The sequence below is a fragment of the Myotis nattereri genome (assembly GCF_964212035.1).
Source record: "Myotis nattereri genome assembly, chromosome: 3".
NCBI classification, from domain to species: Eukaryota; Metazoa; Chordata; class Mammalia; order Chiroptera; family Vespertilionidae; genus Myotis; species Myotis nattereri.
The window spans coordinates 183,367,351-183,385,280 of NC_138077.1; the positions used below are offsets into that span (position 1 = coordinate 183,367,351).

General features: G+C 34.0%; 1 protein-coding gene across 3 annotated transcripts in view; it reads left to right on the forward strand.

Annotated features, from left to right (window-relative positions):
* SPATA6 (spermatogenesis associated 6) overlaps positions 1-16,798 on the forward strand; it is a 50,339-nt gene extending 33,541 nt beyond the window's left edge. Inside the window, exons 9-13 of one of the 3 annotated variants that reach the window (XM_081088387.1) lie at positions 2,289-2,329; positions 4,426-4,610; positions 8,003-8,102; positions 12,086-12,177; positions 14,862-16,157. In XM_081088387.1, coding sequence (XP_080944513.1) covers positions 2,289-2,329; positions 4,426-4,610; positions 8,003-8,102; positions 12,086-12,177; positions 14,862-15,042 — 599 coding nt within the window. In that variant the 3' untranslated portion in view covers positions 15,043-16,157. Of the gene's footprint in view, positions 1-2,288; positions 2,330-4,422; positions 4,611-8,002; positions 8,103-12,085; positions 12,178-14,861 lie in introns of all 3 variants that reach the window. The other 2 variants (XM_081088388.1, XM_081088389.1) reach the window with 2 other exon arrangements.
* The last annotated feature ends 1,132 nt before the right edge of the window (positions 16,799-17,930 follow it).

Genomic DNA, 17,930 nt, shown 5'->3' on the forward strand with positions numbered 1-17,930 from the left:
GAATGGTTAGATAAGTATTTTCTTACGTTCAGTATGAAGATGATTTTTATGAAGGTTAAATGGTATTGTATAATTAGGGATATTTAAGTATTAATATCTATAGACATTGTCTAGTCAGATCAACAAGCATTCACCATCAGCCCTTAAATTAGTTTACTACATACCGACAAAGGCATAGAGAAAGAAAAATGAGAGAGTGAACAAAATATAATCATGACATGTAGTGAGCTCTCTTTCTCTTTCTAAACTGTAGCGTATAATCTTCTTTTATTAAGTGGGAAAATGAAACATTCTTCTCTGAGAACATTCAGAGTTTGTGCTCATTTATTTTGCTTTATTTTTTTAGCACTAACAGGGAGATATATGTGGTAATAAGTTTTTTATACTTATAATGTCAGATTATATGAAATTGGGAACAGATGTTATAAACTGTTTCTCCTCTTAGAAGAAATTTATGGACATGGAAAAATAAGCTTTAAGGACAAGAAAATAAAAAATAATTTCAATATAGATGTTTATTTGGAAGATGTCTTCGGATAGCATTTAAGCGTCTGATTTTTTTTTGACAATTATGTATTTGCCAAATTTCAGACTTAAAGAAAAGTTGAAGGAGTACAAAGACTTCTAATATACCTTTCAGAATCCACACACACTAATATTTGCTTTTCTCTATCCCTCTCTTTTTTTTTCCTCCTGCCTTCCTGTGTGTGTGTGTGTGTGTGTGTGCGCGCACACATGCATGCCTGTGTATAAAATTTTGACAAGGACATCACTATGGAATGAATTGTGTCCCTTCAGAACTTATATGTTGAATCTCTAACCCCATTGTCATGGTATTTGGACACGAAGCCTTTGGGAGGTAATGAGGTTTAGATGAGATTATGAGGGTGGGGCCCGCTTCTTAGCATTAGTGCCCTATAACAAGAGACACCAGAGATCTTGCTCTCCGTCACTGCCATGTGAAGACACAGCTATAAGGCAGCCATCTTCGGGTCAGAACAAGAACACTTACCAGAACCTGACTGTGCTGATACCTGGGTCTCAGACCAGCAGCCTCCAGAACTATGAGAAAGAAATGTCTGTTGTTTAAGCCACCTAATCTATAGTGTTTTGTTATGGCAGCCCGAGGAGACCAAAACAGATATTACGGTCTGTAATGCAATTCTCAGAGCAGGAAATTAACAATGATATAAGAACAACAACTAACCTATGAACCTAAATCAGATTTTGCTACTTGTCTCAAAATCTTTATAGCAATAGAAATGCCACATCCTATATAGCCCTCAGTTGCCATGTCTCTTTAGTTTTCTTTTACACAGATCAGTTCCTGAGACTGACTTCATATTTGACATTGATAATTTTGATAGGAACAATGAATTGTTAGAGTTTCTGAGTTTTAGATTAAAGCTCTAAGTCCTTCCCGCTTAAAGCCAGGATTGGCCCTTCAGGACTGAGTCACATCTACCCCTTTTGGGTGAAGGTCAACTATGGAGAGAGGATGGATGCAGAGGATCTCACTTATCAGTGTGAACAATGACTTTATACAAAGTGGGTTTTCATTTCTACTTTAGATAGTTGCTAAGAAAATGTTTTGATGACTGCCATATTTTTATTTTAACCTGCACTGTTAGTCACTACTTGATATTTGATTAAATTGATTATATATTACATCCATTTGGTTAACGAATCCACAATCCAATGTCATTTTTGAGACTAAGTCACTTTTATTCTGTGTGCTTTTGTTTTATAATAAAGAAATCTATTATTCTTTTATTTGTGGAAGTAGCAACTGGACTAATCCAAGACCTCAGTTCCATTACTTTTAGCTACACAGGCAGTCAGCCTCCTGAAATGTAGAGTAGAAATAATAGTCTTCTGTACTGTATTAGTCTGCCTCGGCTGCCCTAACAAAATACCATGGACAGGGGCTTAAGCAACAGACATTTATTTTATCACAATTCTGGAGGCTGGAAAGTCTTAAGTTCAAACTGCTGGCAAGATAGGTTTCATTCCGAGATCTCTTTGGGCTTGTGCTCACTGTATGCTCACATGACCACTCTTCATGTGTGCATGGAGGAAGAAATTGAGAGAGAGAAAGATCACATATGAACATGGGCAAGAGCCAGCTCTCTGATGTCTCATTTATAAGGCCATTCTTTCTAACATACAATGCCTTTATGCCTCATAATCATAGACATAGAGGGATAGATAGTAGCAAAAAGCAAAGATGACACTGACTTTTCTTACATTTGATATGAAATATTTATGTTTGTACATCTTTTTTTCAGATCATTCTCATCATGGCAGCTACCGGCCCAAGGATTATAAGGTATGTGGTATAAATTACAGAATGATGGTAATTACCCTTGCTTTCAGGTAAAGCATAAGTTGGAAATTATCATAGTCAAAAATGCACTAACAATAATTGTCATATCATGAATGGCATACTGCAAGATACTTTACTAAACAAACTATGGAAAAATCAATAAATTAGCTATTATTAACCCTATTTTACATATGAGGGAAATGCATCTGTGAAAGATTAGGTAGCTTTTTTAAAGGTCAAACTGGCCTTAAAGGTCAAATATTTAGTAAATAATACTGCTAGAATATAAGCTGTTGCTGTAGGCCCAACACTTAGTGTAGTGACTAGAAGTTAACTTTGTTAATAAATGTAATTCCTCCTCTCATTCACTTTTGAACTCAACTCCAGATTATCACTTTAATCACTCCTTCAAAGCTATGCTTGTTAATATCACTGATGACCTTCCTGTTGATAAAATCTGAAGGTTCATTCTCAGTCTTTTCTAACTTGACATATCAGCAATATTTGATCCAGTTACTTCCTTCCTTGAAATACATTCTTTAATTGGCTTCCAGAACAATTAAAGAACATTCTCCTATTTCTCTCCCTTCTTTCCTGGTCACTGTTTTGTCTGTTTCCTTTTCATCTTCCCAGCCTCTCAGTAATGGAGTATTCCCAAAGCTCGGTCTTCAGATGTTTTCTTCTATTTACTCTTGCTTCCTTGGTGACATCACCTAGTGTCATACCTTTAAATACTATTTGTATCTTTATCCTGGACTCTTCTGCAGAGCACCACTCCAATGTGTTAGCTGGTTAATAGATTAATAGATATGTGAAAGTAAACATGTCCAAAACTAGTCTCCTAATATCTCACTCTTCTACCCTTCCAATTGGAATGTTATAACTAATTCATACAAACTCAACTCTTCCAGTTGATTAGGCCAAAACCTTTGGTGCTATCTTTGACATCCAGTCCATTAGCAAATCCTGTTGGCTCTCTCTTCAAAATGCCCTCTGCATCTGATCACTTTTCACCTCCATTGCTATCGCTCTGGTCCAAGCCAGCATCCTTTCCTTCATTTTGTTGTGATAGTTTTCCAGCTGAATTCCCTGTCATTGCCTTTGGCCCCTCTATAGACTGTTCTTAACACAGTGGCCAAGGAGATCTTATTAAATTGAAAAAAGAAAATAAAAAGAAACAAAGGGCATTTTCTTGCTCAGAATAGAAGCCTAAATCCTTAAAATCTACTTTTTGAACTCATCTCATACTGTTTTGTCCAGCCCTGCTGTCTTTCTTGCTATTTCTACTATATCAGGCATGCCCCCACCCACCAACTCTCAGGATCTTTGCATTTATTTTTCTCTCTTTCTTGAATGTCTTCACTAATGTCTTTGGGCCTTTACTCCTTAGGTCTTTACTAAGACATTCTCTTCCGTATTCAGTCCCCATTTTCTCTCCTACTTGAAACTAACTTACCTTCCCTATCTACCCCTCCCACAGCAACCATCAGGAGTTCTTATCTCCTTTCCTGCTTTATTTTCTTCCCATGATATTTGTCATCCTTTGAAATACTGTATATTTTTATCTATTTGTTTTGATGTGTGTGTGTGTTTAAATCTATTTCTCTTTATTCAAATGTAAATTTTACTACAAGGGCAAGAATCTATGAATTTGTCTATCCTGGTTCATTCATTTGTCTCTCCCCAGAACAAATGACGCAATGAATGAGTATTAGGGTTAGAATTCTGTTCTGTTTGGCCTCATATCTTAAATTAGGCCTCATATCTTAAATTATTTACGTGTATTTGTCTTTTGTTTATGTGTATTTGTATATATATGTGTGTGTATATATATATATCCCTACCTGTACCTCACCCTTCCTCAAAAGCCCTTAGAGTGATAACATTTTTTGAATTTTAGACATGTGGAATGAACAATCCAGATGCATTTAATGTTGGTTCTTACAATAAGAATGATTGCTACACTCTGAAATTTACCTTCAAATATAGCAGTGGCATTTTAATTTTTACAAAGGGTGTGTGTGTGTGTGTGTGTGTGTATGTGTGTGTATAATGTTGCTATATATATTCTGTGTATACATATATACTTTTTTAAGCAGGTTATCAGGACACCCCATGGCATAGACTACGATGACTCTTTGGAAAGGTGCGAAGAGTATTTGAGCCCAAGGACATGTAGCAAGCCCCGGCATTCAGCAAGGACCTTACTTGTCCATTCAGCACCCTCAACAATGCTGAAGCATCCTCCAAGCCCTGTGTTAAACCGAGCTTCTCTCAGGGAAAGGTAACACTTAGTCTCTATTTCTCGACTACTTTTTTGAATAATCATCACTAGAAAAGAGAAGGTAGCAATAATACATGTGAAGTTATTATTTGTAAAAGTATAATTTGATTTTCAGAGCCTTGAATTGTTTTTGCTTAGAACACATTGTATATTAAAATAGTGTTAGATACTCCTCCCCAACCCAGTGCTCTTGAAGTGAGTTTATTATTAGTGAGTTTAGTAATTTGAGTGACTTTAATCCTAATTAAGTACTATAGTTCATAAAAGTGAAAAATAGAGTATGTGACAGTTTGCTTTTAGTAGATTTATAGGTATTTAATATTATAGGTACGTCTTATTTTCAAAAATAGCATAGACTATATTTTTCTTTTGGTGATAATAGTGATGTCTATATTGCTGGTATATGGTACCTAGTTTCCTCAAATAACCTCCCTCCAACTCCCCAAGAGAATCTTAATCATTTAAAAATTCTAGCTTTTCCTCTAAAAAACACCTTTGCAACCAAAGTTAGCCACTAGTTATAATTTGAATGTGAAAGAAATAATTTCTCTTCATCTGTTTTTTATTATTGTTGTTGTTGAATCCAAGTTGGGAATTGCTTGCCTCTCTCACAAATAGTAACATAGAAAACAATAACTGTCACAAATTAAAAACAACAACACACCCAACCCTTAGTATAGTAGAACTTCAGTTCTCAAACTTACTTAGTTCCAGAAGGCTGTTTGAGAGAAGCTGTTTGCTCAAAAATCAAATCATTTTTCCCATTAGAAATAATGTAAATTGAATTAATCTGTTCCAGACTCACAAATGATTCCCTCTTTTAACTTTTCTTATATACAATACATTCCTAATGCTCTGTTTAATCTATAAATAAACACCTCTTTTCTTAAATTTATCAAACCACTCCTACTAGCCTTAAATAGGCACTTTCAGCACTTGTTCCAGGGGCGTCTTTCAGGTCAGCATGCAGCCTCTTTGCTTGTTCACATATCACTGCTTCTGAAATGCTGTCACTGGACGCTGGATAGATGTGGGTAAGTTCTAGAAGGAAATGAGTGATTCCAATAGTAAACATTACTTAACATTGACTTGAGGAAGGTTGAGGTTAGTTTTGAATTTATTTAAAACAATAAAATTTGGGGGGGGGTGGACACACCTGTGCTTTTAGTGTATTTTCTAAAAAAAGATCTTGATTTAGTCTATAAAGAAAAATAAAAACTTTATGGCATATTACTAGGAACAAAATCATTTTATTCTTTAGTGCACTCAGTACCACATCTTTGAATATGAGATATTTCTCATCTGGCTTTCCAGGCCACTCAGCAGTATATTTATGGATGTTTACACAATCCAATGGAATAATAAGGAGTTTAAACTGCTGTAAATGTAGGTTATATATCCCAGGAAAAAATGGGGAGTATGACAAAACATACAGCTATAGGAATTTGTCTGGGTAAATATTCAATAAAATTAATTAAATTTTCTCTAAAATTGCTGTAAAATGCTGACTCCTTAATCATGTATATGAATAAACAGACATTTAAAACCTTTATCAGTGACTCTAAGCAAATTAATTTTTTATTTATAGTTAAAGTTCCTTTTGCTTTAAGCGCATTTTAAAAACACCTCCAATAGAGTTTCACACCATAATGGTTTTAATTTGATGTGTTACAGTTCAGAAGTAGTTTTCCCTCAAAGTATAAATGTTAATATTATGGCAGTATTTGTATTAGGATGTAGAATTATTACTAAAATCAGACTGAGAAATACTAGCAAATCTAATTTAAAAGGAACTGATTTTCTTTTAAATCATGCTTAAGGTTTTGATTTTTGTAAGTGGAGTAAAATATTGTTATACAATCATTTCTTATATCACAGCACAGACTAGCAGTGATGGTGAACCTTTTGAGCTCGGCGTGTCAGCATTTTGAAAAACTCTAACTTAACTCTGGTGCCGTGTCACATATAGAAACTTTTTGATATTTGCAACCATAGTAAAACAAAGATTTGTATTTTTGATATTTATTTTATATATTTAAATGCCATTTAACAAAGAAAAATCAACCAAAAAAAGTTCGCGTGTCACCTCTGACATGCGTGACACATAGGTTCACCATCACTGGAGTGGATCCTCTCCTGGTATCTTTGCAGGTACTATGGGGTCCTGTAGGAGCTACATATGGATCTCAGATTTTCAAGATGCATACATATGTAGCAAGTAAGGTCTGCCAGGATATTTGCAGAGATGCAGTGATACTTCCTTTTTAAAATGCAGGAGGTTAAAATTTAGACATTGTTGTTTACATTCTTTACAACAGGTTTTATAAATCATTTATCCTGCTTATTAATAAACTATACTCTGAGTAAACATATAAAATTGTAAGTTTAAGAACAAACTGGGAGATAAAAAGGCAGTTTCAAGCAACCAATTAACATTTTAGTACTCATTCCTTTATAAAGGAATTATCAATGGCATTTTATGCACATGCACTATAATCATATCTAGACATTTTCATTGTTACTTATACAGCTTCATTATACTAATGTCAGTTTTGAGTTTGGTCAGGGATATAAGAAAGAGGAATGGTTGCTTTATTTCTTCTTTGACATTTTTAATTCCAACATTCAGACTCTAATAAAAGACATATTTTTCTTCCTTATTTTTCAATATTTACTTTTCAAAAATACACTTACATCATAGCAGAAACTAGACAAGTGATACCATCTGTACTGGGATGGGATCATTCAATTTTTATGTTCCCCTGAATTTTTTATTTATTTGTTTATTGAGGTATAACTGACACACAACATTATATTGGTTTCAGATGTATAACATGATTATTCGATATTTTGTATTGTTCCCCTGTGTTCTGAAGAGTAAGAACATGATTGGATTATAAACAATATTTCAACCTATTGTGAATATTTTGTTTCATTTCATAAAATGTTTTATTCTGTATGCAGAAAGGAATTTCTTCCACATAGTTTGAGAATGATTCAATTACTAGAAAATAACCAATTTTAAATGCTCTCTACATTGAATTATTGTTCTAATATGAAAATTTATATTCTTTATGTAGAGACAAAGCTCTAAAGAATTATGTATGGAAATTCTTAGAATGGTCAGATATATGGGTATGTTACTACAAAAGCATGTCAAAGTTTATTATTAAGTCTATTGAACATATTGTGAGTGCTTAATACTATAGCTGAGAATTAACCCGAGTTTATATCTGCCTCTCATCCTTGGTTGAAAGAAGAAAAATGTTACTTAATCTTATATATTATCACATAGGGATAAGAAAAAAACTGACTTCCACTGTCTGGCATTTGGAAAGATTTGTTTTTCTCACCCTCTTGATACAAGTCACCTTTGTTTTTTATGCCTACAGATTCCATTCTGATTGGTGTTCATCTTCAAACTGCGATGAGATCCATGACCGGGTAAAAAATGTCTTGAAATCACATCAGGCTCATCAAAGACATTTTTATGTTAGTTTCTAAAATTTTCCCTTGAAGCCTTTTTATAACTGAGCATATAAACCACAACAGAATGCTAAAGTTTGCAACATTTAATCATTGGGAAGGAAAGATACCACCTCCATATCTAACTTTCTGCCTGACCTGAGTCATGCAAAATGTTTGACACAGATCATCTGCACTATAAACAAAAACTAGGGGTTATTATCTCATAAAGAGTCAGTAAATAGTGACTTTATGATACTTTTTTCACATCCTTCAAAATACGGGAACTCTTGTTTTTTGGGCCAGTACAAAACAGTTCCATGTCCTACCAATAGATTTGATTCTAAATGGTAGAATGAAGGAGAGGGTAAGAAAATATTTATTTTGAAGAAGCCACCCATCTAATTTTTATGCTAATTAAATGTTTAAAAGAGGAAAAGAGCAGAGCAGATCTACCATGTTTAATATTAGGGAACATCAATATGAGAATATTTTTTGAGATAAGGCAAAAATGTATACATGAATGACAGTATGGAAATAATTACTACTATACATTCTTTTTGTGTTTGATTCCTTTTTCACTTATTAGTTTTAAAAACAATTATCATGGGTGTCATGTAGGGCACTAAACTCAGTCCTGGAGACATAACTGGATTATGTGACATTTTATATATTTTGAAACTATGTCATTGGTTGGATATAGATTTTAGATTGTGTTAAGAACCTTTTATTGTGCAATATCCCTCTATATCTCTAGAATTATTCTTTGTTTCATAGTGTGTTTTATCTGATGTTAGTATAGTTATAGCTACATTAATTTTTGGCTAATATATGCAAGGTCTGTATTTTTCCATCCTTTGCTTTTTATCATTAGACTTAAAGTACATATCTTATAAAAGCGCATGAAATCTTTTTCAAGAATGAAAATCCAGAATTTTTATGTCAACTGATGGGGCTTTCATTTGGATTAATAAGTGTTTTTTGCCATTCATTTTCTTTTTTACTAATTTGTTATTTATTTTTTTACTATTCTGTCATTGGTTTCCCTAAAGATTTCAACATGCATACCTACTAGGTCATAGTAGGACCTAAAAACATTAACTCTTTTTAATCCACTTCTTTTTTGTGTTTCTATTATCATGCCTTTTAAATTCTGCATATATGAAACAGACAAATTTTGTTTATTCATTTAAGCTCATATTTACCCTTTCTATTATTATTCATTCTTGCCAGTAATTTTATGTTCCCATCTAGATTCTAGAATCATTTCCCTTTTGCTTAAAGAATTCCCTATGACAGTAAGTCGAGAATTTCACCTTTTCACTTAAAAGAAGCACTTCACGGCTTCTCTATGGTGTATCCAAATTGTCAGCATCATAGGATTACTTGAACACAAGCTCTGTGATACTGCCCTGCCATCTGATAACCTAGACAGCCACTAGGCTACTAGCGGGCTAGTAGCATAGACAGTTTAGATGCACTGGACAAAGGGGTGATTGACGTTCTGAATGGAATGGAGTGGGTGGCACGAGATTTCAACATGCTACTCAGAATGGTATGCAATTTAAAACTCAGGAATTGTTTTTTTCTGGAACTTTCCATTTTTGTACTGCTGTTACCCGAGGATAAGTGAAACTGGAAATTCTGGACTATAATCTTTCAACATACCTACATAAAAAAAAACTTACTAGATACCAGCTTGAATGAATTTGTGCCTAATTTTCATATAGGAGAATGATCTAATGGCCTGGGATGGAGGTTTTGATTTCATAATCCAGTTTATTTGCATTCTAGGAGGCAGTATAATGTAGATCAAGTTAGGTCTGCATTTAAATTCCAGCTCTGCCTTTTAGTTTGTATCTTTGGGCAATTTTTTAAAAGTTTTTCTAAGTTTCAATATATTTGATGTGGTTATTGAAGACTTAAATGATATCCATATAAAAAGTGCCTCAGTCCTAGATACCTTGTAGGTATGCAATAAATATTGGTGCTGTCCATCTTTTTCTGTATTTTCATGTGAGCAAATGGGAATGGGAATGAGGAATAAGGGGTGAATCACCTCTTTATGTCCTGGGAATGTATTTTCTGACACTGACAAGAATGACACATCTCTTCAAATGTTTGCTTGATCCATAGTCAATAAGTTATAGTAAGATGTGATGTTTTTGCCTCTTTATATATAACCTGACCTTTAAAAAAAAGACTATACAAGGACTCTTATAATAGATGTGTGTGTGAATATATATATATATATATATATATATATATATATATATATATATATATATAATGTCACAAAATAGAGTCTTAAATTTTGATGGGAATAACTATGAAGGTCATCTAGTCCTTTTTGTTTCTCAGGGCATAATTCGCCTCCATGAAATCGTTGATCTAAATGGGTATCAGTGCTCTGCAGTGATCTTACTCACTCTTAAGACAGTAACTCTGTTCTTAGAATGCTTCATTAATTAGAAAGTTTTTCCTTATTTTCTTTATTTTGTCCTTTATTATGTCTCCTAATAATTCTACCCTTTGGTCCTTTCTATCCATACAGTTTAATGGAATAAGCAAGCCTTATTCCATGTGTGTGCAGGAACTCTGTCTTAGTCATCTTTCTGTCCTCAGAGTCTAGAATAGTAACTATCCAGCTCAAAATACGGGTTTTGTTTAATAATTAATTTAGGCTCAGATTTTTTAAAAGGTACTTTTTGTATGTTTTTTTCATATATAAACATTTGAAATTTAGTCAATATTTTTATTACAATGTTGTCAAAATTAATTTTCAACTGTATTGACAAAATTAAAGAGCATTATCATTCATTAGAATTTTTAAATTTAATATTTACAATCTGTTTTATTTAGTTCTTACAACATATTTCTTGAAACAGAAAACATTACCTTTTATTAATTTCTTTCACTTTTTTGTAGTGTCTTTTGTATTCCTGATAGCCAATTACACTTTCTGTGATGATAGAGTGAATGCTTCACTTTGTTGATTTATCAGACTGGGCAAAAATAAGTAACATCTAGTAGCTACATGCTATCTAAGGGAAAAGATCTAAAAACTAATAATAAGGAAAGGTTGAAAATAAAAGGACAAATATATACCATACAAGCACTAAGTAAAAGAAAGCCATTGTAGCTATATGAATAGTAAACCAAAAATAGCGGCGCGGGGGGGGGGGGGGCGGGGGGGGGCATTAGTAGAATTAAATAGAGTTACTTCGTAAGGATAAAAGGTTTTAATTTACCTAGAAGCTTTAATAACTCTAAATATATATTCACATTTTCTGTTATTTTTTGACTTAACATTTTAACAGAATGCTTTCTTCACAATTTCATGCTATCAGCAAAATTTAAAAATTATTTTCTTCATAATCTATTTTCAGCTGATTTCTTATATAAAGTGAATTCTTTATTATAATCTTTATAGCGGTCTATTTGTGCTTACTAGTTCCTTTTGTTATCAGTTTTCTCTATTTTTATTCTAGTTTAAGTAGGTAATAAGGGTATTGGCCAGTTGGTGAGAAAGATATTTGATATTAAATTACATAAATGTCATACATTAAGATAATAATTACTAAAAGGACATAGTTTACAAAGCTATCTCTTTAGGATCCTATTTCCTGTGCTCTTGAATGTGTCTGAAAAAGCTACTTATACAAGGAGGAGTAGCCATGTATCTTGATTCCACCTAACAATGTGTAAGATATTATTACACATCTTATTGCATATCTTAATACACAGTATCCATTCCCTTTCATTTGTTGATTCAAGAAACATCTACTGGGTATCCAGTCTTTGATAAACAGTATTAGCAAAAATATAATAAAACTATTTAGTCTTACTGAACAGAATAATAAATTCTGACTTACCCTTTTGTTTCTTTCCTAAGATGTCCAAATATTTAATTCAATTTCTTATAATGGGGGAGAAGGAGAGCATTTCCCAAAAAGACATGTGCCATTTTAATTATAAAATGAATTAATGAAAATCTTCATACTTTTCAGGATGAGAGAGACCCAGAGAAGGAAGACGAACTGGAAATGAAAAGAGGTCTTTTCTACAAAGACTATACCTATGACAGTGATCCCGAATACAGGTATGAACTTGGTTAATTCTCTGTAGAGAGGTCTTTCTCATAATTCGTACAAAAATAGCCTGATTCTTAATCTGCTAGATTTGTGGAAAATTTAGACTCAAATTAGCAATTATTAATTAATTATTTTTATATATTTAAAATATTTAACTGTGAAAAATCCTATTAAAATATTTTAATTTTGCATTAAAGAAACTTTTCAATGAAAACAAATACAGTCAATGAATGGTGATGCTCTCACCCAACTTAAGGTTTTAATTTATTTGGCTTTTCTGCAAATCTATATATCCAAGGCTTATTTTAAGCTTTATTATATATTCATGCTAGCTGTCTTATGTCTTCCATAACCTTTGAATATAAAATTAATTAGGAAGAAATCTTTTACTTCCAATACTTTGGGATTTGGGGGCTAGTATGGGGAAAGAATCTACTACCCATGTAGACTTCCTTCTCAATTTCATATTGCGTCTCTTACAAAGTTTTAGACAACTGTGGTAGCCTTGCCAATTCCCAGGACCCTGGGATACTCTTTCCTCCTTTTAGCACCTCCTATGTCTGTCTCAGTTCTCTTCAGAGCTTCTGGCAGCACCATCCTGTTTGAGCATCATCCTAATTAAAGACCAGACATAAGGTGATGTTTCATATAGATGGGGGTTGGCCATAAAAAGAGAGAATGATAAACGTAATTTGAACTTCATGTTTAGAGTATGACTTGCCCTTTTATACCAGTTAATTAAAATTTTAGCTATGTTGTTTCTTAAGGAATTCGCTATTAATTTAAACTGTTTTCTGTTTGTCCATATTTTTGAGTTTACTAACAGTAGGAATACATTCAATATAAATGCTATAAGTATGAAATTATGTATAACAGAATATCAATCTGAATAAATTTTACAAATATATTTTTAAGTAACACAGGGTTGAGTATAGTTTTCATTTCTTCTCCATTGATCACTATCTGATTAATAAGATGTAACAAACAGCCAAAAGCTACCTTTAGTATTAACAAATGGAAGAAAAATTCTAAATAATACATAGACTTAAAATGTGCTGAATAACTAAGAATAAAGATAAAGAGTGCTATTATGAACATTTTGTACATTGCCCACTTATATAAGAATTTGGCTGGTGTATCTAGCAGTTGAATTACTAAGTTGACGTTGCATATTTAAGCTTACTGGATCATGTCAAACTGTTTTCCAAAGTGAGTGTATAAATATTTTCACTACATCATCACTGACACTACCAAGCTCTGAAATGGTAATACAGCCACTTCATGCACTTTTTCATGGTCATTTATACAGTGTTCAGGTGGTAAGATTGACTTCAGGCAAAATAGAAAATATATCTGTAGACAACTCCAAGTGTTCCTATTTCACAGTTGACAGTGGAGGTAACATCATGGAACTGACAAGTTAGGAAATAAATTGTTTCCGTGAGATGTGATTCTAGATACATATATGAAGAAAATATTTATAGAATTTAATAGTCGGGACCTATAGTTTTATATGGTACAAACTTAATAATCTCTAGAATGCTTAAGAGGTCTTACCTATAACAAGTACTTAATTTATTGAAGTAGGTCAAGGATTTATTTTAAAAAAATAAACTTAGTCTTTGAAAAAGCCAGCATTTTATTTCTAGCAGATAATGTAGTGTGCCCAGAACTTAATTTTTTGTGATATTAAAATTATAAATTAGGTATGTTTTTAAAAAGTACTGTCGAGCCTTCAGAAAAACTTGCCTTTTCTTCCCTATTGCCACTACAACTATCATAGCTTCCTATCTGTTCTTTTTCCCCCATCAAAACTGTTAAAATGACAGTAGGTCCCTATCACTTCAAATACACCCTCTTCTGTCTTTTTTCCTGTTTCCAAAGGTGGTTCATGTTCAGTCTAATTTTCTGCTCCCCACTGAGGACAGCAGTCAGCCTGGCACAGTAGAAAGGGCTCAGAGCCACAGACATGCCACCCCTTTCATTCCACCACCTGCTAGCTGGGTGGTCGTAGGAAGTCACTTGACTTCACTTGCCTTCAGTTTCTAGTTACTAACTTCAGAGGGTGTTAAGTTAATATGTTAACATATGTAAATATAAAAGCCACTTGACTTCACTTGACTTCAGTTTCTAGTTATTAACTTCAGAGGGTATAAGTTAATATGTTAATATATGTAAGTACATATAAAATACTTAGTAGTTCCATGCCTCGTAATTAATAACTTCTGTGTGCCAGTTAAGAACTATACTATGCACCTTACATACACTCTCTTTAATTTTTAAAACAATAACCGCAAAAATACAGTCAAGGAAGCTGAGATGCTGGACGATTAAAGAAGTGGTCCAAGGTCCCCAGCCTCTAATGGATTAAATGAGAGTCAGTGCCAGGTGTGTCTGACTCTCGTAACTGGCCCTTGAGCACCCTCTGCACTCTGCTTCACCACCTTACTTACCTCTCTTCTCCGAATTCCTTTCAAACCCTGTCTCTCACACACAATTTTCATTTTAGTGTTCTGTAATTGTTTTCATGCAAATAATGTCACTCTTTAAAGGCACAGGCCTTATTGTCTTTTATTTCTCATAGTCCAAACAGAGTATACATACCTGTGAAGTACTTCATCGATGTTTGATTTAGACAGTTGTGCCTCTGGTCTAGTCTCACCATGGTAATCCCGTGTATTCTTCCTTACAGCTCACTTCAGCGGCCACGTGGCACTCTCCAAATGGATGACGGTGAATACTGGTCCAACAGGGCAGCCTCTTACAAAGGAAAGTCCCACCGACCCGTCTTTGAGAACAGCATGGACAAGATATACAGGAACTTATACAAAAAGGCCTGTAGTTCTGTTTCTCATACACAGGAAAGCTTCTGAAATCATCCACGATGAACTATATGAGTGTCCATGTCAACTTCAATGAAAGAGTTTGATGTGATCAATATCTGTATTCCTTTCTTTTTTAAACAGGTGGCTCTCATTGAGTGCAGTAGGTAGACTTGAATATGTCCATTTCTTCAAACGGCACATTATCATAGGCAAGCCTTTTTTAAATCACAGAATAGAGTGCTATGTTCCAAAAGTCAGAGCTCTGCCACACAATCACAAAGTCCAGTGTGACTGCAAGAGAATATTGTCACATGTTATCTCATGTCACCATTGAAAATCCAAGACTGGATTTGCTCTAAAGCATGTTTTGCCTTAATCAACTTGTAATTTTCTCTTCATGTACTTAACTGGTTATCTTGTCTGAGCAAGATTTAATTAATATTAACTCCTTTTTCTTACTAATGAGCAAAAAAATATCCTGTGTAGAAATGAATTTCCCAAGAGTTTTAACCAGCATTTTCTACCTTTTCCCCTTAGAAAAGTCTATTTATATTTTTTAACTCATAAGAAACCACTTTCTTTTTAAAGTTTTTATAATCACTCACTCTCTCTCTCCTCTAAAAGAACTTTCTAAGTTGCCTAAAATGCACAACAGTTATCTAGTATAGCAGAGCCCATGTGTGACCCAAAATCTGAATAACTTAAAGATATAATTTTTTGTCTGATTTTCTGGAGCCATGTCTTTTGGTACAAACAGAATCAGAAAATAGCCTCTGTTAGTGAATGTGTAGAGACTCATGGATTATATTGTAAACTAATTTATTTAAAGTTTTCATAGGTATCAAATGGCCCAAGAAAGTCGTAGCCTTGCTTTAAAGAACACTTGGAACCAAAATGGGAGTAAAGTATTATAGCAGAACTCTTTGTGGTAGGTACTGCAAAGTCTGTTGGTTGATAAAATTAGCTCCTTCCCCAACCCCCAGACACACACTTGTGAGGCCAGCGACACTCTGAGGATAGGAAGAAATCAGTTACCTCACATTCACAAGAGTGAACAGAGGGAAAGCAGAGAAAGATAGATATGGCTTCCAAGCTTGAAGTTGACTCCAAGATAATGTTTTCTCATTGACTCTGTCTCTTGTTAATTCTACAGCTATGATTTTAAAAGAAAAAAATTGACTTGAACTTCATTTAAATTGAAATTAACTTGTAAAAGTGGGTGAGTTATTTTTGTATTAGGAGAAAATATAATACTTGCAATCTAATAATAGGACTTTTTAATTTCATGTTAAGAATGTTTTCCCCGAATAGCTACAGCAATCCTGAAAAAGACCAAAGTAGGTGGGATCTCAATACCAGATATCAAGTTGTATTACAAAGCCACTGTTCTCAAAACTGCCTGGTACTGGCACAAGAATAGGCATATAGATCAATGGAATAGAATAGAGAGCCCAGAAATCGGCCCGAACCAATATGCTCAATTAATATTTGACAAAGGAGGCAAGAACATACAATGGAGCCAAAATAGTCTCTTCAATAAATGGTGTTGGGAAAATTGGACAGATATATGCAAGAAAATGAAACTAGACCACCAACTTACACCATACACAAAAATAAACTCAAAATGGATAAAGGACTTAAATGTACAACAGGAAACCATAAAAATTCTGGAAGAATTCAAAGGCAACAAAATCTCAGACATATGCCGAAGCAATTTCTTCACTGATACAGCTCCTAGGGCACTTGAAACTAAAGAGAAAATGAACAAATGGGACTACATCAAAATAAAAAGCTTCTGCACAGCAAAAGAAACCATCAACAAAACAACGAGAAAACCCACTGTGTGGGAAAACATATTTGGCAATGTCATATCTGATAACGGCCTAATCTCCAAAATTTATAGGGAACTCATACAACTCAACAAAAGGAAGATAAACAATCCAATCAAAAAATGGGCAAAGGACCTAAATAGACACCTTTCAAAAGAGGACATTCAGAAAGCCAAGAGACATATGAAAACATGCTCAAAGTCACTAATCATCCGAGAGATGCAAATCAAAACAACAATGAGGTACCATCTCACACCTGTCAGACTGGCTATCATCAACAAATCAACAAACGACAAGTGCTGGAGAGGATGTGGAAAAAAAGGAACACTTGTGCACTGCTGGTGGGAATGCAGACTGGTGCAGCCACTATGGAAGACAGTATGGAGTTTCCTCAAAAAACTTCAAATGGAACTCCCATTTGACCCTGTGATCCCACTTCTAGGAATATATCCCAAGAAACCAGAAACACCAATCAGAAAGGATATATGCACCCCTATGTTCATAGCAGCACAATTCACCATAGCTAAGATCTGGAAACAGCCCAAGTGCCCATCAGTAGATGAATGGATTAGAAAACTGTGGTACATCTACACGATGGAATACTATGCTGCTCTAAAAAGGAAGGAACTCTTACTATTTGCAACATCATGGATGGAACTGGAGAGCATTATGCTAAGTGAAATAAGCCAGTCAATGAAGGAAAAATACCACATGATCTCACTCATTCATGGATAATAGAGACCATTATAAACTTTTGAACAATAATAGATACAGAGGCAGAGCTGCCTCAAACAGATTGTCAAACTGCAGCGGGAAGGCCGGGGAGGGTTGCGGGGCAGGAGGTAGGGGGGTAAGAGATCAACTAAAGGACTTGTATGCATGCATATAAGCATAACCAGTGGACATAAGACATTGGGGGATAGGGGAGGCTAGGGGACTGTCTAGGGCGGGGGGATAAAATGGACACATATGTAATACCCTTTGTAATACTTTAAGCAATAAATTAAAAAAAAAAGATAGAAAATGAAAAAAAAATGTTTTAGTATGACTTGAACTTCATGTTAAGAATGTTGATTGCATGTTAAAAATGTTTTAGTACAACAGTCT